General features: G+C 44.5%; 1 protein-coding gene across 1 annotated transcript in view; it reads right to left on the reverse strand.

Annotated features, from left to right (window-relative positions):
- Positions 1-2,991: 2,991 nt before the first annotated feature.
- The window catches only part of LOC118391346 (dystrophin-related protein 2-like), a 31,088-nt gene continuing 11,591 nt past the window's right edge, over positions 2,992-22,488 (reverse strand). Inside the window, exons 3-24 of the mRNA XM_035782661.2 lie at positions 16,054-16,234; positions 14,188-14,344; positions 12,922-13,030; positions 12,483-12,745; positions 12,022-12,168; positions 11,730-11,808; positions 11,528-11,588; positions 11,084-11,145; positions 10,915-10,989; positions 10,587-10,806; positions 9,294-9,379; positions 9,034-9,191; positions 7,668-7,834; positions 7,466-7,577; positions 7,233-7,369; positions 7,053-7,118; positions 4,679-4,726; positions 4,422-4,553; positions 3,981-4,215; positions 3,738-3,861; positions 3,529-3,627; positions 2,992-3,337 (exon numbers count right to left, since the gene is read on the reverse strand). Coding sequence (XP_035638554.1) covers positions 3,318-3,337; positions 3,529-3,627; positions 3,738-3,861; positions 3,981-4,215; positions 4,422-4,553; positions 4,679-4,726; positions 7,053-7,118; positions 7,233-7,369; positions 7,466-7,577; positions 7,668-7,834; positions 9,034-9,191; positions 9,294-9,379; positions 10,587-10,806; positions 10,915-10,989; positions 11,084-11,145; positions 11,528-11,588; positions 11,730-11,808; positions 12,022-12,168; positions 12,483-12,745; positions 12,922-13,030; positions 14,188-14,344; positions 16,054-16,234 — 2,738 coding nt within the window. The 3' untranslated portion in view covers positions 2,992-3,317. The remainder of the gene's footprint in view (positions 3,338-3,528; positions 3,628-3,737; positions 3,862-3,980; positions 4,216-4,421; positions 4,554-4,678; positions 4,727-7,052; positions 7,119-7,232; positions 7,370-7,465; positions 7,578-7,667; positions 7,835-9,033; positions 9,192-9,293; positions 9,380-10,586; positions 10,807-10,914; positions 10,990-11,083; positions 11,146-11,527; positions 11,589-11,729; positions 11,809-12,021; positions 12,169-12,482; positions 12,746-12,921; positions 13,031-14,187; positions 14,345-16,053; positions 16,235-22,488) is intronic.

Genomic DNA, 22,488 nt, shown 5'->3' on the forward strand with positions numbered 1-22,488 from the left:
CTAGTGAGGAGAACCAGGAGGACGCCCCCTAACCAGGTCCAGCGACTCATCGATACGTGGTATGGGGTATGAGTCCTTCCTGGTTACCTCATTCAGCCGCCTGTAGTCCGCACAGAACCTCAGCTTGCCCCCCTTCTTCGGAACCATGACGACTGGCGCCGCCCAGGGGCTGTCTGAGGGCTCAATGAAGTCTGCCCGCTGCATCTCCAACACAGCCTTGTCTGCCGCCTCCTGGCGTGCCAGCGGGATACGGCGGGGACGCATCTTGATGGGTCGAGCATCACCTGTGTCGATCTCATGCTGCACCAGATGAGTCTGACCCACCTCTTCCTCACTCAACGCAAAGCTGTCTCTGAATTCAAACAGCAACTGCCACAACCGTTCCTGCTGCTCGGGGTCAAGACCAACACAGTTCCTCCCCATATCTCCCTCACTGCAGACAGTGTCCTCTCCTCTCCCATCTGGGGTAGCTGGGCTGGGGGTGCGGCCCGGGCTCACAGAGGGCTGTGTCATGGAGGTAGCTGGGGGAATGTAACACACCGCCGTAGGTGACAGGGGGACTGGGGAAAAGTCACACACAGCTGTGGGGGGAGGGGCGCAGCCATGAGTCTCTGCTGCTTTAACTGTTGGAGTAAAGGGTTTGTTGGGTTGAGTGAATGTGACATTAGGGGGACATGGTGACTTCCGTCCCTCCCTGGAAGCTCAGTGTGCCCCTATTTAGGTCTAACTGGCAGCCTGTGCTCCTAAGAAAGTCCAACCCCAGGATACAAGGGTCCTGCACAGCCGCCACCCACACAGGATGACGCACAGTCCTGCCCCTACTGTCAGAGTCATTATTCCCTTCCCTTTCATGGGTGCCAGCTCCCCTGTGACTGTGCGGAGCTGCACAGTTGTAGGCTCACACTGAGTCCAACCTGGCACAATATCTGGCCTCACCAGGGTTACTGTGGACCCAGTGTCCACCAGGGCGGAGCAGGGCACCCCTCCACAGTGACAGGGACATGACAAAAGTCCCCAACACAGGTCCGGCCCACCACAACAACAGGCTCCATCCGCTTGCCCTCGTCTGCTTCTGGGGGAAGTGGAGCCTTGCTTCCCCGTCTGTGCCGGTGGGCTCCTCCTGAAGATGATGGTGGTTGGGATAGAAAGCCACGGGTCCGCACTACCCAGTCTATGCGGACCCCGAGCCGTTTCCCTGAGCTCTGGGGGACATGGGGCAATCTCGGCGCAGATGGCCTGGCTGGCCACAACCCCAGCAGACCCTGGGACCAGGGCGTGTGTTTCGTTCCGCCTGTAGCGACACAGCACGAATGAGTTTTGTCATTTCGGCCACCCAAGCAGGCTTTTCCGGCTCCGGGCTGCTCTGCCCCCAGCTCGCACAGAGGGTGTGTCTCCCTGCACCCCCACCAAAGCCCCAGCTGAAGCCCCAGCCCACACCAGCTCCCTCTCCAAAGCCATCTCCAAGGCTGTCTGCAATGACTCAGGATGAGCCAGCTGGGTCTATATGCGCAGCTCCGTAGGGAGAGAGCGCCTGTATGAACTGGTCCCGTGCTAGCTCGCTCTGCACGGAGGGGGCATGTGAGCATATGCCCCGAGAGAGGCTCTCAATGTCATTAGCTAGCACCCGTAGAGGCTCTCCAGGCTGCCTGCGTCTATTACTCAGTTCGGAGCGCCGTAGCCCGGGCTGTACACACTGTCCATAGCGCTCCTCAGTGCTCCCACTAAAGCACCATAATCATGCCTGTCCTCGGGCTAATCAATATCAAACAGGCCAGAGCTTCATCCGTGAGGCATAAAGCCAACTGCAGTGCCCTTTCTTCATCCGACCACCCCTAAAATGAGCTAACAGTTCAAACTGAGCATGAAAAGCTTCCCAATCTTAACAGATACGGACGCAGCCGGCCTCTGGGAACTGGGCGCCGCCATGTTTGTTTACATCCTGAGCCCCAGATTCCTCGTCACGCCGCGTAGCCACGTCAGCCACTTGCTGGGTCCGCCCACCAGAATGACCGTGCATAAATGAACAATACAGAGTCGACGAAGTTTATTAAACACTCCTGCCCGCAAATAGATCAGCCGCCATCACTCTAACGTAAGAGAGAGAGAACCTCCCTCAAGCGGCCTCTGCGCTCCGACGCCCTGGCGATCTCCTCAGACAGAGCCCCCGGGTACGTCCATTCACACGCACCTCCTTGGCCATAATCGTCCCCTACCTCCACCTTCACATTTCGGATTCCCTCGTCATCATGAAGCATTTTCAATCCCCGTTCTCACCTACGGTAGCTAGCCACATAAGTCAGCTAGCTTGCTGGCTAACTGAGAATGTATCAACGCATTTTTACTTCTGACACCAATGTAATGACCTGACTAGATCATAAATGAACAATTGTCCAGACAGAGGCTTGAGTTTGCGAATTGACGGTTTATTAAACCAACTTTACACAGGCTACTGTTTGGGCCGTAGCACACGCCAAATAGATGACAGATAACCCACAAGCCAATCGTGACCTTCTCTGTGAAGCCCAGACGTCAGGAGAGAGAGAGAACAAAGGCTGAACCTGGTCTTAACTTCCAATGCTCCACCCCCTGCCCAACCCCCTCCACGCCACTCCGCCAACCACCAGGATGCCCGGCATCAGAACATTCCAGGCATTCCCGTGATTGGCAGATAGCAGGTTGATTGACATGCCACTTTCGGACCCCTACAAAACCGGGTACTGGTCAGTACAACACAACCACCTCCTAGCCTAACACATAACACACAGCTGTCTACCATCTACTGGGTCTGTACCATCACTCATTCTACAGTACTGATAAGTGATTTGTATGGCTGCTCTCTCTGTGGGCCTACATTGTAACAATGAAATATAACTTTTTCATATATTTAAACTATTACTGAGAGACAGAATATTGAATACTGACATGAATAACTGCATGTGGAAATGTACTTTTGTGCAAAAATAATTAAACGGTTAGAGAGAAACATTGAATTGTAAATTTATTCATTCTTGAAAATGTAAAAAAATATCAACATCATGAAATATTACACATAGACAAAGATGGGCCTGACACCATGAAACAACACATTTCCATTCAGTGGTACATTTGACCACTGGACATCCATAATGTACACTTATTTTGGAAAACATATTCATTATCAGCCTGTTTGTTCATTTCAATGTGTATTAAGCTGGATAAAACACACATGGATCTCAGTTGTGATATGTGCTTGATCATAGTGAGAGGAATCTTGAAGGCTATCCGTTAACGATGGGTGTTGTTAGGTTCACAGTCTGGTCTCTGGAATGGCAAACAAGTCAAAAAGGTGATGCAACACCTATGGGGCGAAAAAGAACAGACATTTAAATGTACTAAGTACACACTATTAGAGAATATCCAGAGACGGTCAAAGAAGGCTGGCATACTTTTGAGATATCTTTCTGATGTAATAAGGATTATGCAGTGGGGATATCCCATTGATCATAACCTGGCACAAAGGCTGCATTCTTATCACCCCTTTGAACTTACCGTTCTCTCTGGTCTCTAAGGGGAAGACGTTTTTCAGTTGCTCTATGACCTGTTGAAGGTGATCGGCTGTAACACCCTGCTCTGGCTCCAAGGCAGGCCCTTGGAGCCAGAGGGAAAACAAAGGCATGAGGGCTCCCTTTTAGACAAGCCCCTAATGGCAACATGTCTTTGATAGTTAATCCTCATATCAAACTAGCGTAGTATGTTACCTGGGGGTTCTGTGTTGGAGGCTCCTGAGCTTAGCTGTCTCCCCAGCTGGTCTCTTCGTGACACAGGAGAGTACGCAGATGATGGTGTTCCAGTCGATACATTGTCCTCTGAACCCTCTCTGTTCTGTTGGACTCACAAAACATATGCTAAAATCACAAGGAAATAAAAGGATGCACTTTCATGTGGACAGGACTGTGCATTCGAGGCATCCCCCTATTTGCTAACCTCTTGCTGAGACTCACCTGTTGTAGAATCTCCCTGAGCCGGTGAAGCTGGGACTCTAGCTCCTTGTTGTGGTCCTCCAGGATCTGCATGCGGGTTTCCAGCCTGCCCTTATGGTGCCTCAGGCCTTTGGCCTCAGCCAGCAAGGCCCGGTCCTGGTAGTCCTCCTGGTCCACAGAGCCCTCCCTCAGGTGTGGACATGCCTGGGCCTCAGCGTGCTGCCACTTCAGACGTCGGTACTCCCCCTGGAGCACCCTGGGGGAAATTACACCTTTGTGACCCCAGGCACTCATTTGTGTTTTTATGTTTTCATCTATGCTCTTATGGCAGATCAGAGGTAAACTAATGATGATTGGATATGATTCGATACCCTGATGGCAGAAATATTTTGATTTGGATGTGATTGGACTGACCTCACCACTCATGAAATGATAAGGACATGAGCGTTAATGACCTCTCACCTGTTCTCATTCTCCAGCATGGCCAGTGTCCTCTGCAGCTCATCCTGGGTCTCACAGCCTGTATAACCCAGGTAATGATGACAGGAGGCCAGGGAGTCCTGCTCCAGACGGTCAAGATACTGATCCTCATCCCTGGCCATTAACAGAGGGAAGGACAGAATGAACTATGCGGACATGTAAGAAAGATCATGTAATGTTCATCTTGGACACAGTCTCATTTTGTATCATTAAGTAAGAGCTTTATATGATAAACTTACAAGCTCTCATTGAAGAAGGAGCAGTTCTGGTCCTCCATATCAGCAAGTCTTGAACAGAAGCAGACAGTAAAAACATACAGTACCAGTCAAAAGTTTGGACACCTACTCATTCAAGGGTTTTTCCTTTTTTTAACTTCTTTCTACATTGTAGAATAATAGTGAAGACAACAACACTATGAAATAACACATATGGAATCATGTAGTAACCCCAAAAATGTTTTTTTTTATTCTAAATATATTTGAGATATTTGATTCTTCAAAGTAGCCACCCTTTGCCTTGATGACAGATTTGCACACTCTTGGCATTCTCTCAACCAGATTCACAAGATAGTCACCTGGAATGCATTTCAATTAACAGGTGTGCATTGTTAAAAGTTAATTTGTGGAATTTATTTCCTTCTTAATGTGTTTTAGCCAATCAGTTATGTTGTGACAAGGTAGGGGTGGTATACAGAAGAGAGCCCTATTTGGTAAAAGACCAAGTTCATATTATGGCAAGAACAGCTCAAATAGACAAACAGAAATGACAGTCCATCATTACTTTAAGACATGAAGATCAGTCAATCCAGAAAATGTCAAGAACTTTGAAAGTTTCTTAAAGTGCAGTCGCAAAAAAACATCAAGCAATATGATGAAACTGACTCTGAGGACCGTCACAGGAAAGGAAGACCCCGAGTTACCTCTGCTATAGAGGATAAGTTCATTAGAGTTAACTGCACCTCAGATTAAAGCCCAAATAAATGCTTCACAGAATTCAAGTAGCAAACAAATCTCAACATCAACTGTTCAGAGGACACTGTGTGAATCAGGCCTTCATGCTCGAATTGCTGCAAAGAAACCACTACTAAAGGACACCAATCATAAGAAGAGACTTGCTTAGGCCAAGAAACATGAGCAATGGACATTAGACCGATGATGAAAACCATTCTTTGGTCTGATGAGTCAAAATGTGAGATTTTTGGTTCCAACCGACATGTCTTTGTGAGATGCGGAGTAGGTGAACGGATGATCTCCGCATGTGTGGTTCCCACCGTGAAGCATGGAGGAGGAGGTGTGATGGTGCTTTGCTGGTGACACTGTCAGTGATTTATTTAGAATTTAAGGCACACTTAACCAGCATGGCTACCACAGCATTCTGCAGCGATATACCATCCCATCTGATTGCGTTTAGTGGGACTATAATTTGTTTTTCCACAGGACAATGACCCAAAACACACCTCCAGGCTGTGTAAGGGCTATTTGACCAAGGAGAGTGGTGGAGTGCTGCATCAGATGACCTGGCCTCCACAATCGCCCGATCTCAATTGAGATGGTTTGGGATGAGTGTGACCGCAGAGTGAAGGAAAAGCAGCTAACGAGTGCGGGAACTCCTTCAAAACTGTTGGAAAAGCATTCCAGGTGAAGCTGGTTGAGATAATGCCAAGAGTGTGCAAAGCTGTCATCAAGGCAAAGGGTGGCTACTTAGATTCTCAAATATAAAATACGTGTTATTTCATAGTTTTGATGTCTTCACTATTATTCCACAATGTAGAAAATAGTAAAAATAAAGAAAACCTTTTAACGAGTAGGTGTTTCCAAACTTTTGACTGGTACTGTAGTTCACTGTGAGGTAAATGGAATGTGTATCATAGGAGGGAATTCCCAGAAGTACAAATGCAGCAGTCTAAACATTACAAGGGGGAACAACTGTTGCTCCTTCTGTTGCTCCTAAATCAGGCTTCTGTGCTTTTCTGTAGACACTTTCCTTGGCAGAATTACATTTCTGTGTTTTCCTCACTTTTTGCTTTAATTTCTTATAAACATGACTAACTGTTTTAATATGATTAAGCCGAAATAAGGAAGTCACACCACTCCACCATACTCATTAGTGGCATCATGTTCATCTGTGTGGAGAAGATTATTTCAGAGAAAAGGCACATTGTGAGCAGTGCTGCTGAGGGCCGACTGTAGGGACAGATAAAGACTTCATGCATGGATAGTGAACAGATGAAAATTAAGAAGTTACTAGAGAAGTTTATCGAGATTTCTTCACTAACATTGAAGTAAAGAAACTGACAAATGTGTGTCTGACATAATAGTTGCTTTGTTGAAGTAAACACAGCGGTGCCGGGGAACACGTAGTGTTCAGCAGGCGGCTGATCTCAGACCAGCTGTTACAAATATAGGCTGCATGAGTTATTGCCTGAGAAACTGGATTATAAGGTTCTGTGGACACTGCTAACCTTCAGCGTGCTCTCCTCCTGGCCCTAGTGCTGGTAGGCTTCAGGCCCACTTTTTCTGACTCAGCCTGACCCAACACCCCCAGGGTGAAGTCCACCCAGCTAATGGGCAGCAGCAGGTGGCTGATACTATATTAGGATTTCTTGACTCATACCTGCAGGCATAGTGCTCAATCCTGGAGTGTGTGTCCGAGTGGGGAAGCCTCGGGGATGAGCTGGGCCTAAAGGAAGCACAGAGATGTCAATCAAAGTCAGGCGTCAATCTGTGCTCACAGTCTCCGGATGTGCCATCACATAAGACCTCCCAGGGTTTAGAACTAATTCTGTGGACTCACGTCTCCTCACTCCCTGACCTCAAGACAGACTGTACAGGCAGGTAACCCCTCTGGGGATGCTTGCTGAAGTACTGCTTTGATCTGAACTTGTTCTTCAGTGTTTTGGCAAAATCACGCATCCTCTCCCCTGAAGTGGTCTGTCAGAGATCAGAAAATAATGTACATTGCAATTCCATGGGAATATTCTTGTAGCCATGCTTGGGTGTAGTATGGCATAATAAAATGAGTCTTACTGGGGTGTAATACTCCATGATGGGGTAAATTAAAGCCTTGGCCTTGGTAGTACGCCCGGACAGGAAGCAGCTCTGACAAATGTCCACATTAAACTGCTTGAGGCTTCTGTATCTGGGGGAAAATTAGTTAAAAAGCCTAAATATGATTGACATTCTCTATATGGTTGAAATGGTGTTCCCCTGTCGAGGCCCTATGGTTCACCTGAAGCCTTTGATGGGACACTGTTTGCAGATGGAGCACTTGGCCTGGTGTTGGGCGTTCTCTGCCTGGACCACTCGCTGCAGCACGGGCAGCCACACAATGGACTGGGGCTCCAGGCTCATCCACTCCAGGAAGTGGGACAGCTGGATGGTGGTCTTCCCAGGAGCCTGCAGCCACACGGTGGGGAGGAGAAGAGGACCATGAGACCACCAGAGATCCCGAAGGCAGGGCCTGTGCTCTCTGGCACCCTGAGGACAGCTGGTCCCCTTCAGAGACTGACTAAGTAGAGCTGTAGCAAATTACTGGCGCTTCACAGTCATTCATTGCCAGAAATAATTAATGACATTGATGATAAGAAATGTTAAAGCAAAGCCTCATGAGTCACTAATGTTCATTACTGGACTAAATTCTCATTAAAAAGGGTTTGAAAGGCACTCCATGTTACATTTCTTGAGGGCCTTGATGAGAGAAATTGCATAATTAAATTGTCATTGCCGTTTGGGTTCCAGTGGTGTGCTCTAATCCAGCTGTGGAGCCTGATAAAGCCTGTCTACTATAGTAGCATCCCGATGCCACTGGAGTGAAGGACTGCTGAGTATCTATCATGGGGACATACCAGAGGACAAATCACATATTTACTACACAAACAGACATGCATGTGGACATACAAATATACACAACGTATACAAATACACCAGTGTACACATATGTACCTCCGTAAAGCCCACACAAACAAGCTGACAGACAGCAAAAGGTCAGAGCGACAGAGCCTGTGGTAATTAGCCCTTTCAGATAAGTTAACGCAGCCTGTTAAAATGCCATGACCCCTTTGACATAGTTGACTGTTTACTAATCTCACTCAGATATGTCAAGATGAAACAGAGGCAGCAGACATATGACTGGCTGATCTAAAAGAGTCTATCAGAGGCGTTGATGTCTCAGTATTTATCATGAATGTTTGACATGAGCTTTTAACACGATACAGTTTAGCATAACTGTCATCATAGATGGTTAGTTGAATAGGGCTCACAGTGTTTAATCAGGCATATATATGCATCTCTCCACCATGGTCTCAGAGATACTCAAAGATATATAAACAGCCTCAAGTCCTCTGTGATATTAGTCTGCTGCTCACATTATTTGTTATAGATTACACCTTACAAATGAATAAAGAATGTTCAAAATCCCCTTTGATAATCAACATCACATATCATGATTGGAGATACTCTAATGACAAGTATCAGTTTTTAACACAGAATGGATTTTATTTATTGTAATCTCACACAATAACAGGGAATTAGATGGGGAAAACATTAGCTATACTTAACAGTAGTAGCTAGTTTGATCAATGTAAATCCTAGCTCACCATGCGAAAGCAGCTGGCCACGCTTGGCTCCACATTGCTCCCTCCAAAGGCAGCCACCTCTCCTAGCTGCCATGGGATCTGGATTATCTCCTGAAGCAGGGCATTGAGGTGTGGCTGGTCAGCACATCCACCAGGCCCAGACACCTGCCAGAACAGATCTGACATACCCTCTCCTCAGACAGGACATATAGGACACAACCTACACTTCTCTGTACGATTGATTGGAAATGCATCATATACAGTAACAAAGCACATCTTACATTTGCATTTCTCCTGAATCTCAGCATTGCATAGACACACCAGTCCTGTCTTGAAGGATAGGATTCTCAGCTGCCCATTACGGCCACTAGAGGGTGCAGAGAGAGAGAAAGAGGAAGTCTCAGTGTTTAACTGCCGCACAGTATGGAGTGAGGTGGATGTTTTTTCACAGTTGTATACATTCTTACTCAACAGAGTCAACTGCCATCTAAGCATGAGATAATGCAGTAATACACCCTCACTATCTCTCTCCTTCTCACACACAAATGCACATGGTTCAATACCCATGCACATTCATAAGATATCCAGGTGTTAGCCCCAGAGCACTATACTCACTCTTTTGGCCTTCAGCCGCTCAGCTGAAGTGCATATAAATGCATATATATATACACACACACACACACACACATACACACACACACATATATATGGATATATATATATATATGGATATATATACACACACACACACACACACACACACACACACACACACACACACACACACACACACACACACACACAGCTAACCTTGTGGGGGGACACAATTCAGTCACATTCAAAATCCTATTTTCCATAACCCTAACCCGTACTCTTACCTTAACCTTAACCCTATCCCAAAGACCCAACCTTAACCCTAAACCAAACACTAGCTCCTAACCCTAATCCTAAAACCAACCCTAGCACCTAACCCTAATTCTAAGATTAACACTAACTCTAACCTTAACCCTAGAAATAGCATTTGACCTCGTGGGGACTAACAAAATGTCCCCAGTTGGTCAAATGTTTGTTTGTTTACTACTCTTGTGGGGACTTCTGATCCCCACAAGAAGTTAAACACGTCCACACAGTCTTCACACACACACATACAATCGCCCAGGGACAAATGCACGCTATCCAAAGAGCGTAAAGGCCGCAGTATAAAACACACACACACACAAACTGAGCGCTGTCACGCATCATTGGATATTTATTTGATACTTGGTTGGTGATGTTGCCCTGGGGAATATTGTTCACTAAACTGAATGGCTAATCCAAGGAGCCCTGCTAAGAGTGATGTACTGTAGCTAAATTATCTAAGAGATAGAGAGAGCAACCCCTGATGTGGGACTGACCTAGGATGTCTCTTAGAGGAAGAGAGGAAGATGCAGAGAGAGATGGAGGGAAAGTATTTAAGGGAAAGAGTGGAGAGAGTGACATGTTATGGAATAGATAGAGATTGGGAATAGAAAGGCTAAAGGATAGACAAAAAGGGGAATAAACTGTAGAAAATGAAGATGTTCCATTAGGCAGACCTGTCGTATACGTTGAGCAGCCAGTTGAGACACATGTCCACACAGAGCGGGATGTCGAGCAAGACGCCATGTTTCTCCTCCAGCTGCTCGTACAGGCTGGTCAGAGCATTGATGACCTCCAGGACATCCATAACCTCAACAGCGTCCGTCACGGGGTCATCATACCCCGACCCCAGGCCCTGGAAAACCGCTGCCGCACAGCCAAGGCTCAGCTTGTCCACTTTGGGTAGAGGGGAAAGGGAGAAGGGCGTTAGCTGTGACACTACTGCTGCGGTGATTGAGTGGGGTAATTAATATGACAGGCCACTGGGCACAGTAACACACTCACATCTCAAGGCCTGTTGTACACGTCGCAGCTTCATGGCTGTTCGGTAGGCAGAGAACCTGATATTGTTCAGATCAGCTGGGGAAAGATGGTAAATAATGGCACCTTTAGATCAACACCATAATAGGAAGCATCCTTGCAATCATATGGCGATCCTTTTCTTCAGTCTTACCAAGTGCCTGGTAGAGCTCTTTCATTTGTGGATGATCCCAACAAGTGGTCTGGGTTTGATGGCTGTAGCAAGAGAGAGTAACATGTAGAGAGACGTAGAGGAACAGGGGTCACAGTAAATATTGAGGTCACAGTAAACAAACTGGGACACGGGTCGCAAAAAGAGGGAAACTGTTGTGACATGCTACAGTGGTTCTTCCCTTAAAAGTTGCGGCCTTATTGCAGCACAGCTTGCGGAGTGCCGCATAATTATATGGCACGTTATTTGTCAGCTATTGTTGCCAGAATGACACAATTTACCCCAATCTGCCACCATCTACCACAAACGGTCGCGGCATAAGCTCTAAACTTTTAAAGGACGAACCACTGTATGCTGCTAGACTTGTATTTGTGCTGGAAGGCTGATGTTTTTTCACACTGGTTTTGTGTTTTTATTTATGCTTACTTAATGTAGTATGGCACTTTGTCGGGCGATATGGCACGTTCCCATGGAATCTGCACTGAACCTAAAATGAAACAATGTAAATCAAGCAAGCACAACAATGTAGCATGGAAAATGTAACCAGAAGAGCAAGGGCACACAGCATGGCAAATGTAACCAGTGTTCTGAGGGGGTTCTCCAGCAGAGAGAGAGAGAAGCAGCTTACCAGAGAGGAAGTGCTGGGACCTGGGCCCAAAGTCTCTGTGGGCATCCTGCAGATGCCTCAGCCTCTTCTCAGTGGACTCCTGCAACAGGGAAACACACACACTACAGCACACACATCTCTAAGCCTGCTACAGCACATTCCCAGGGACAGAGTAACATACTACACGTGATCTGACAACAAGAGGCTTTAGAAGAGTGATGGGAAAAATGAGACTGCTGGAGAACATTGTTGCAGGGGAAGATCAGGATTGTAAAATCTCATATAGGATTTTAGCCTCTCCCTGTTTTTGTACCTCCAGCAGTTTCCACCTGGTGTTGAGTTGCTGCAGACCCTGGGTTTTGTCCTCTGATAGGGGGACACTGGAGATGGTCAGCTGGTGGACTAGCTGGTTGACATGCTTCATGCCCTCCTGACCCTGAGTCAGCTCCTCCTGGAACAACTACAACATAGAGACCATGCCAGTCACTAACACGGCAACCATTTGCCAATCATAACACAACATCCTGGTATGTAGGGTCTTTGACCAAATACTCTGTATCTGCTGGTAAAGCAATCTAGAATAAATCAAACTATATAATGTGCAGAGAATAGCTGCTAATTTAGTTATTCTATGCCTATGCACACGGATTATGCATTTGGAGCATATCAGCTCACTTTCAATGTTAGTCTAAGTAGTCACTATATAATGGAAAATAAAAATGGACCTTGGTAGTGGAAAACAAAAATGGTTGTATGTTGGTGATTCCTGCATACCTTAGTGGCATCGATGTGGTCCTGCAGTGAGTCAATGAGGAGGTCTCCTATGGGCCCCCAGGCCTCCTGCACCCCCTCAGCCTGCTCCATGTCCAGGCACAGCTCCCCCACAGCCCCCTGTAGCTCTGTGAGGCGCTCCAGAGTACACTGCATGTGTTTGTGGCGCTGAACACTGCGTGACATCACACTCTCCCACAGGTCTCCGGCCACTGCGGCCTGCCTCCACACCCAGCGACCGACACTCTGCTGTTGAGTACTCACGTCTACAGACAGGAGATGCAGAGTAACAGAAAGGGCAGATCTCACTGGAGAGACAATGCCAAATCAGGATTCAGCTTATTATGAAATAAGCATTTTCTTCCTAACCAGGAACACATAACTAACTTCTTGACTTATTGGTCTGATAATTGGGTTTGCCATATCTTGTTGACTTCCCCACCTTTGCTGTCATCTGGATCCACAGAGGCACATTGTGACAGAAAGGCCTGAGCGGACTCCAACACCGAGTAAATAAAGGGTCCCCGAGACTTTAACTCCTCAACGAAAACCTAAAGAAGAGATCAACAGAACAGACATCCGTTCCATCGTCATTCCATCTGCTCTGGGTTAAGTGCTGCACATAGCAGCATAACAAGACTTACCGTTAATAAAACCACAAAACTGGAGTATGCACAAGACACTGGATATCTTGTTTTTTTCATCCTTGTAACTGAATTAGATAACAGACCTCTGTGGACTTGCAAATATAGCCAGGAGCAAACAAGAGAAGAAATATTCACAAGCTCAGGCTTCAGACTGAATCTGTGTTGATTTCCAATGACAATACATTCAGACTACATCATAATGTGGGTTGAAGTACTCTCTCTCTATTTAGAATTTCTCTTGGACTACATTTCATACATTGCATGTGTTGGGAATTTGCGATTCATGACAACAGACATACGTCAAAGACTGTAGAGATGATTTTGCACGGGCATATAAAGATCATCAAAACCATTCCCATAAACAATGGCTTAATGTGAAATAACTGTACAAGGCCATTTTTATGCTCATATTTTATTTATATTCGGCACATGTGTATTGTGTACATATCCTGCAAAAGAATTGACAATAAAAGTCAAACAAATAAAATGTTCACCACTGTTCAAAAGTTTGGGGTCACTTAGAAATGCCCTTGTTTTTGAAAGAAAAACACATTTTTTGTCTATTAAAATAACATACATTTGATCAGAAATACAGTGTAGACATTGTTAATGTTGTAAATGACTATTGTAGCTGGAAACGGCAGATTTTTTATGGAATATCTACATAGACGTACAGAGGCCCATTATCAACAACCATCACTCCTGTGTTTCAATTGCACGTTGTGTTAGCTAATCCAAGTTTATCATTTGAAAAGGCTAATTGATCATTAGAAAACCCTTTGCAATTATGTTAATATAGCTGAAAACTGTTGTTTAAGAAGCAATAAAACAAATGGGATAATGGGCCTCTGTACGCCTATGTAGATATTCCATTAAAAACAAATCTGCCGTTTCCAGCTACAATAGTCCTTTACAACATTACCAATGTCTACACTGTATTTCTGATCAAATGTATGTTATTTTAATGGACAAAAAAATATATATTTCAAAAACAAGGACATTTCGAAGTGACCCCAAACTTTTGAACAGTAGTGTATATCTTATAGATTGTTTTGGCCTACCTGATGTATCTCACTCTGATGTTTGTAGCTTGTTATATCGCCATGTAAAGGCAAACTGTCAGATAGCTCCTCGTCCTTCACAGATAGCCAATCAATGATGCCCTGTAGCGAACGCTGAAGCCTCTCATTAATGTCTGAGAGAGTCTCCAGTCCTTCACTGTGTGGATTGGAAATATATTTTGAAACACAGACAAACACGAATCGTACATACATTGTTAAATGTTGAGTAAATACAGCAATTTTCTCACAAATCATTCCAAAATATGTGAAGTTTGAAAGTGGGTAATCTATATGTGTGGGTGGTTAAGAATTTCAAACACATTAATGGATGTATTTGAAATGTACTGTAATGACTTCCTCAGAAAACCGCGCCAGACCATGCTCTCCATCTAGGCCTATCAGCACAGTGCGAGAATCTCAATTGCATAAACCTCACATCCTCTCTCCTCACCTTCTTCTCAAAACCTATTGGATGAGAAAGCCAGAGGTGAACTTCTCCAAATGGGTTTTAAGAAGGAGGCGAGGGGAGAGGATGTGAGGAGTATGCAATTGAGATTCTTCCAAAGATGCCCTAGAGTTCAACAGTGACCCCTGACCTGACCTAAACTTCAAGAGTCAATCAATGTCCTGCCAGAGGCCACTTCTGAGCCGAGCAGTCTGAATGAGGGAACCCTCAAACGCACAATCCAACATGGTACTGACAAGTAACATTCTTGCAGGGCATGTTCCCCTCTGTGTTATCTATGATTCAGAACAACGTCTACTTTCTGTCAGTTCAATGTCAACACCAGCAATTAAAATGCTACATCCAGCCTGTCTATTAAGTGCTGTGAGAGTCAGTGGGGGTCCCTTCATGGTTTATGTGCTAATTAAAGCCTGGGAGATAAGCTCTGGGTTAGCACTAATTTACTCCGCTCTCCATAGAATTCTCCCTGGTTCAATAAGTTCCACTTTCCTCGGCAGTGACAAAAACAACACGGCACACAAGTAGCAATTTACCAAAACTGTAAACGGTAACCAAACAGGAAAATATAGAATTGACAAAACAGAGCCACAGACACTGGTCCAGAAAGTCAGGGGCTAAATGAACAGATGGCAGATGATAAGTAGCATGATATAAATACATCTAGGAGGGCACATCACAACATATTTGGTAAAGAAAACACACCACAGTTAAGGATATTGTGGAATAAATATCTATTATAATAATGATAATAATTTATTGAACTTTTATAGTGCTTTTCATTGCAGACAGAATCTCAAACCGCCTATTATTAAGCAAAATAAACAACAAGCAATTTTAAAATGATTATGTGATTTTACCATCACACAAATGCATGCTTCAAACTATCAGGGTTGTGTTTGACTTCTACTGGCATCACAGTAAAAAAATAAAAATGGGTTGTTCTGTATGAAAGCTGAAAGCTAATGCCCGGGGAAATGCAGGGTTGCATCTCTCTTCTTTTACTTGACTGGTTTACCTTGTGTAATAATTAACCCAGAAACATCAGTCCTCACATCAGCGTACACAAGACCTACACACATGGACAGGCATAACACACCCTCACATACTGTACACAAACACTGCACAAATAAACATGCTCTTCGTAGACTCATGCTCATATTAAGACTCAACTTATACATAATATTATGAAAACACATTCATGCACATTACATCCATTAATACATATATTACATACAAAGATCATACTAAGTATGTGTGGTTTCTGCAGATCCAAGGCTAACAATAACATTTCAGACATGGCCCGTCAACAGAAATACATATTTCTGCCCGGTGCTATACACTTCTCTCTAAGCATTAGGAATAATGCATTATACACAAATCCTGCCTCTGCAGAGTCCTACCTGGTGTTATGAGGATTGTGTTGGACTCCCCTACACCACAGACACATCTCACAGTCTTCACACTGCCCTCCCTGCTGGCTGGCTGATCGTCTACCGTCTCTGGCCCATTCCTGGTCCCTCGGAACCCCAAGGTGTGGCTGTGGCTCACACTGACACTGTGGCATGGAGAGGTGTCCCCGAGCTAGATGAGACACAAGCAGGTACACATGACAGATGGCCATTACAATTACAAACAAATAAACAGCAAACGTAGACAAGAATCGGACTAAATCTTTCAAATCAAATCAAATCAAATCAAATTGTATTTGTCACATACACATGGTTAGCAGATGTTAATGCGAGTGTAGCGAAATGCTTGTGCTTCTAGTTCCGACAATGCAGTGATAACCAACAAGTAATCTAACTAACAATTCCAAAACTACTGTCTTATACACAGTGTAAGGGGATAAGGAATATGTACATAAGGATATATGAATGAGTGATGGTACAGAGCAGCATACAGTAGATGGTATCGAGTACAGTATATACATATGAGATGAGTGTGTAGACAAAGTAAACAAAGTGGCATAGTTAAAGTGGCTAGTGATACATGTATTACATAAGGATGCAGTCGATGATGTAGAGTACAGTATATACATATGCATATGAGATGAATAATGTAGGGTAAGTAACATTATATAAGGTAGCATTGTTTAAAGTGGCTAGTGATATATTTACATCATTTCCCATTATTAAAATGGCTGGAGTTGGGTCAGTGTCAATGACAGTGTGTTGGCAGCAGCCACTCAATGTTAGTGGTGGCTGTTTAACAGTCTGATGGCCTGATGGCCAAACCGTGAAGCATGGAGGTGGAAACATAATTCTTTGGGGATACTTTTCTGCAAAGAGGACAGGATGACTGCACCGTATTGAAGGGAGGATGGATGGGGCCATGTATCGCGAGATCTTGGCCAACAACTTCCTTCCCTCAGTAAGAACATTGAAGATGGGTTGTGGTTGGGTCTTCCAGCATGACAATGACCCGAAACACACAGCCAGGGCAACTAAGGAGTGGCTCCGTAAGAAGCATCTCAAGGTCCTGGAGTGGCCTAGCCAGTCTCCAGACCTTAACCCAATAGAACATCTTTGGAGGGAGCTGAAAGTCCGTATTGCCCAGCAACAGCCCCGAAACCTGAAGGATCTGGAGAAGGAATGTATGGAGGAGTGGGCCAGAATCCGTGCTGCAGTGTGTGCAAACCTGGTCAAGAACTACAGGAAACATGATCTCTGTAATTGCAAACAAAGGTTTCTGTACCAAATATTATGTTGTGCTTTTCTGACGTATCAAATACTTATGTCATGCAAAAGAATGCAAATGAATTACTTAAAAATCACACAATGTGATTTTCTGGATTTTTGTTTTAGATTCCGTCTTTCACAGTTGAAGTGTACCTTTGTAGGAAGTGCTTTGTAGGAAGTAGGAAAACCTGCAAAATCAGCAGTGTATCAAATACTTGTTCTCCCCAGTGTATGTGGGATCTTAATTTGACCTATATTGTCACATCAAAATAGTCCTGCAGCAACAGGATTTGAACGGTTAGTCCATAATGTTGCTTGATCGATGGTTAGGCTATTAGATGGCCAAACATCGACTAATTGAAAAGTGCAATACTGTTAATATGTGTGTTAGTGTGGGCTTTCAGTGTATTTATGCAAATCACAAAACTCATCTGCATTTCCTAGGGTGCAGGAAGATTATCAGCAATAATGGAGTGCTCAAATTAAGATCCTACAGCCACTTCATTGCCAGGAAAAACATCAAATGCATGTGACAGACAACTTGCAGGGCAGAGTCATTTGGCAAAAGAGCCCATTATCACACATAATACAGTTATTGTATGTCACAATATCTCCGTAAAACAGGACTAAACAGAAATGGTTTCCTTATCATTTAGGGCCCTCTCACTATCTTAAAAATAGAATTTTGGTGAGAAGTGAGAACCTTGCGATTAGAGTGATATTTCCAAAGGAACTTGGGTATTAGCTGGGGAGGAGTAGTGCAGTGCAGTTTCGCGGCCCCCGAAAGTTTAGAGTAAGCCCCTCACCCCCCTTTTACTTCAGGATGAATTTTTTTCTTCCATGGCGCAGTAAGAAAAATGTGCAGTATTTATAGCGAATGTCATACGGTTTTACACATTTTGTCATGAGGCTGGGAGAAAATGTTGCTGTTTTAGAGTTCAGTACAAGGCGAGACCCAGATGCAGACACAGGAGGCATATGGTTGGAGTCTTATATGTATTAATACAATGGGGTAAGGCAAGAGAATGGTCGTGGACAGGCAAAAGGGTCCAAACCAGTTCAGAGTCCAAAAGGTACCGAAGGGCAGGCAGAATCAAGGTCAGGGCAGGCAGGATGATCAGGCAGGTGGGAAAGTAGTCCAGAGTCAGGCAGGGTTCAAAACCAGGAAGACTAACAAAAAGATAAAAGCAAAAGGAGTACGGGAAAAATACACTGGTTGACTTGACTAACATACAAGGCAAACTGGCACAGAGAGACAGGAAACACAGGGATAAATACACTGGGGAGGTTTACGTGTTGCTGTGTGTCGTTGCCAACCTTACTTTGCTTCCTGACAACTTTACGGTTTTTACTTTTTAATTCCGTTTATATTTTTGGTTTTTCCTTCACTCAACTTTTTTTCATTCAACTTTTTCACTCCGGACGCTTTATCTGGACGTGGTTCGTCAGGACCTCCAACAGCCGAAGCTAAGTAGTAACATTAACATGATGCCTTCTAATTGCAGTCGCTGTACTCAATATACAGGAGAACGATCGCCTTATGGCGAAGATAGCTGTGTTGCAAGCCCAGCTTCAGACGCAATCGTTAGGCAAGGGTAATTTCAGTGTAGGAAAGCATGAAACAGCGTCTGTGCCACCAGTAAGTACAGATAGTAACGGTAGTATAAATCCCCTGGCACAGTCCCCGCAGCCAGACAACTTTCTCATGGTTTCTGACGGGAAATGTAGGAATGCTCAACCGGTGTCGCTCATTCAGCCGACAGAAACTTTCAACCGGTTTTCCCCATTAAGCAGCCGGTCTGAGTCAGAGGCCGAGTCTTCTCTGGTCTCTACTCCTCCCGTTACGGGGTCTGAGACGCCGAAGCTTCCCACCATTAGCTCTGACAAATTGAAAACCCTAGTCATTGGCGACTCCATTACCCACAGTATTAGACTTAAAACGAATCATCCAGCGATCATACACTGTTTACCAGGGGGCAGGGCTACCGACGTTAAGGCTAATCTGAAGATGGTGCTGGCTAAAGCTAAAACTTGCGAGTGTAGATAGTATAGAGATTTTGTTATCCACGTCGGCACCAACGATGTTGGGATGAAACAGTCAGAGGTCACCAAGTGCAACATAGCTTCAGCGTGTAAATCAGCTAGAAAGATGTCGGCATCGAGTAATTGTCTCTGGCCCCCTCCCAGTTAGGGGGAGTGATGAGCTCTACAGCAGAGTCTCACAACTCAATCGCTGGTTGAAAACTGTTTTCTGCCCCTCCCAAAAGATAGAATTTGTAGATAATTGTCCCTCTTTCTGGGACTCACCCACAAACAGGACCAAGCCTGGCCTGCTGAGGAGTGACGGACTCCATCCTAGCTGGAGGGGTGATCTTATCTTATCTACCAACACAGACAGGGCTCTAACTCCTCTAGCTCCACAATGAAATAGGGTGCAGGCCAGGCAGCAGGCTGTTAGCCAGCCTGCCAGCTTAGTGGAGTCTGCCACTAGCACAGTCAGTGTAGTCAGCTCAGGTATCCCCATTGAGACCGTGTCTGTGCCTCGACCCGGGTTGGGCAAAACTAAACATGGCGGTGTTCGTCTTAGCAATCTCACTAGGATAAAGACCTCCTCCATTCCTGTCATTATTGAAAGAAATCGTGATACCTCACATCTCAAAATAGGGCTACTTAATGTTAGATCCCTTACTTCAAAGGCAATTATAGTCAAGGAACTAATCACTGATCATAATCTTGATGTGTTGGCCTGACTGAAACATGGCTTAAGCCTGATGAATTTACTGTGTTAAATTAGGCCTCACCTCCTGGTTACACTAGTGACCACATCCCCCGTGCATCCCGCAAAGGCTGAGGTGTTGCTAACATTTACGATGGCAAATTGCAATTTACAAAAAAAAAATGACGTTTTCATTTTTTGAGCTTCTAGTCATGAAATCTATACAGCCTACTCAATCACTTTTTATAGCTACTGTTTACAGGCCTCCTGGACCATATACAGCATTCCTCATTGAGTTCCCTGAATTCCTATTGGACCTTGTAGTCATAGCAGATAATATTCAAATTTTTGGTGACTTTAATATTCACATGGAAAAGTCCACAGACCCACTCCAAAAGGCTTTCGGAGCCATCATCGACTCAGTGGGTTTTGTCCAACATGTCTCTGGACCTACTCACTGTCAGAGTCATACTCTGGACCTAGTTTTGTCGCGTGGAATAAATGTTGTGGATCTTAATGTTTTTCCTCATAATCCTGGACTATCGGACCACCATTTTATTACGTTTGCAATTGCAACAAATAATCTGCTCAGACCCCAACCAAGGAGCATCAAAAGTCGTGCTATAAATTTACAGACAACACAAAGATTCATTGATGCCCTTCCAGACTCCCTCTGCCTACCCAAGGACGTCAGAGGACAAAAATCAGTTAACCACCTAACTGAGGAACTCAATTTAACCCTGCGCAATACCCTAGATGCAGTTGCACCCCTAAAAAATAAAAACATTTCTCATAAGAAACTAGCTCCCTGGTATACAGAAAATACCCAAGCTCTGAAGCAAGCTTCCAGAAAATTGGAATGGAAATGGCGCCACACCAAACTGGAAGTCTTCCGACTAGCTTGGAAAGACAGTACCGTGCAGTATCAAAGAGCCCTTACTGCTGCTCGATCATCCTATATTTCTTTTTGATACTGTCGCAAAGCTAACTAAAAAGCAGCATTCCCCAAGTGAGGATGGCTTTCACTTCAGCAGTAATAAATTCATGAACTTCTTTGAGGAAAAGATCATGATTATTACAATGCAAATTACAGACTCCTCTTTAAATCTGCGTATTCCTTCAAAGTTCAGTTGTCCTGAGTCGGCACAACTCTGCCAGGACCTAGGATCAAGAGAGACACTCAAGTGTTTTAGTACTATATCTCTTGACACAATGATGAAAATAATCATGGCCTCTAATCCTTCAAGCTGCATACTGGACTCTATTCCAACTAAACTACTGAAAGAGCTGCTTCCTGTGCTTGGCCCTCCTATGTTGAATATAATAAACGGCTCTCTATCCACCGGATGTGTACCAAACTCACTAAAAGTGGCAGTAATAAAGCCTCTCTTGAAAAAGCCAAACCTTGACCCAGAAAATATAAAAAACTATATCGAATCTTCCATTCCTCTCTAAATTTTTTAGAAAAGGCTGTTGCGCAGCAACTCACTGCCTTCCTGAAGACAAACAATGTATAGGAAATGCTTCAGTCTGGTTTTAGACCCCATCATAGCACTGAGATTGCACTTGTGAAGGTGGTAAATTACCTTTTAATGGCATCAGACCGAGGCTCTGCATCTGTCCTCGTGCTCCTAGACCTTAGTGCTGCTTTTGATACCATCGATCACCACATTCTTTTGGAGAGATTGGAAACCCAAATTGGTCTACACGGACAAGTTCTGGCCTGGTGTAGATCTTATCTATCGGAAAGATATCAGTTTGTCTCTGTGAATGGTTTGTCCTCTGACAAATCTACTGTAAATTTCGGTGTTCCTCAAGGTTCCGTTTTAGGACCACTATTGTTTTCACTATATATTTTACCTCTTGGGGATGTCATTCGAAAACATAATGTTAACTTTCACTGCTATGCGGATGACACACAGCTGTACATTTCAATGAAACATGGTGAAGCCCCAAAATTGACCTCGCTAGAAGCCTGTGTTTCAGACATAAGGAAGTGTGTGGCTGCAAACTTTCTACTTTTAAGCTCGGACAAAACTGAGATGCTTGTTCTCGGTCCCAAGAAACAAAGATATCGTCTGTTGAATCTGACATTTAATCTTAATGGTTGTATAGTCGTCTCAAATAAAACTGTGAAGGACCTCGGCGTTACTCTGGACCCTGATCTCTCTTTTGACGAACATATCAAGACTGTTTCAAGGACAGCTTTTTTTCCATCTACGTAACATTGCAAAAATCAGAAACTTTCTGTCCAAAAATGATGCAGAAAAATTAATCCATGCTTTTGTCACTTCTAGGTTAGACTACTGCAATGCTCTACTTTCCGGCTACCCGGATAAAGCACTAAATAAACTTCAGTTAGTGCTAAATACGGCTGCTAGAATCCTGACTAGAACCAAAACATTTGATCATATTACTCCAGTGCTAGCCTCCCTACACTG

Source organism: Oncorhynchus keta, unplaced genomic scaffold (genome assembly GCF_023373465.1).
Source record: "Oncorhynchus keta strain PuntledgeMale-10-30-2019 unplaced genomic scaffold, Oket_V2 Un_contig_6244_pilon_pilon, whole genome shotgun sequence".
In the NCBI taxonomy this organism is placed as follows: domain Eukaryota; kingdom Metazoa; phylum Chordata; class Actinopteri; order Salmoniformes; family Salmonidae; genus Oncorhynchus; species Oncorhynchus keta.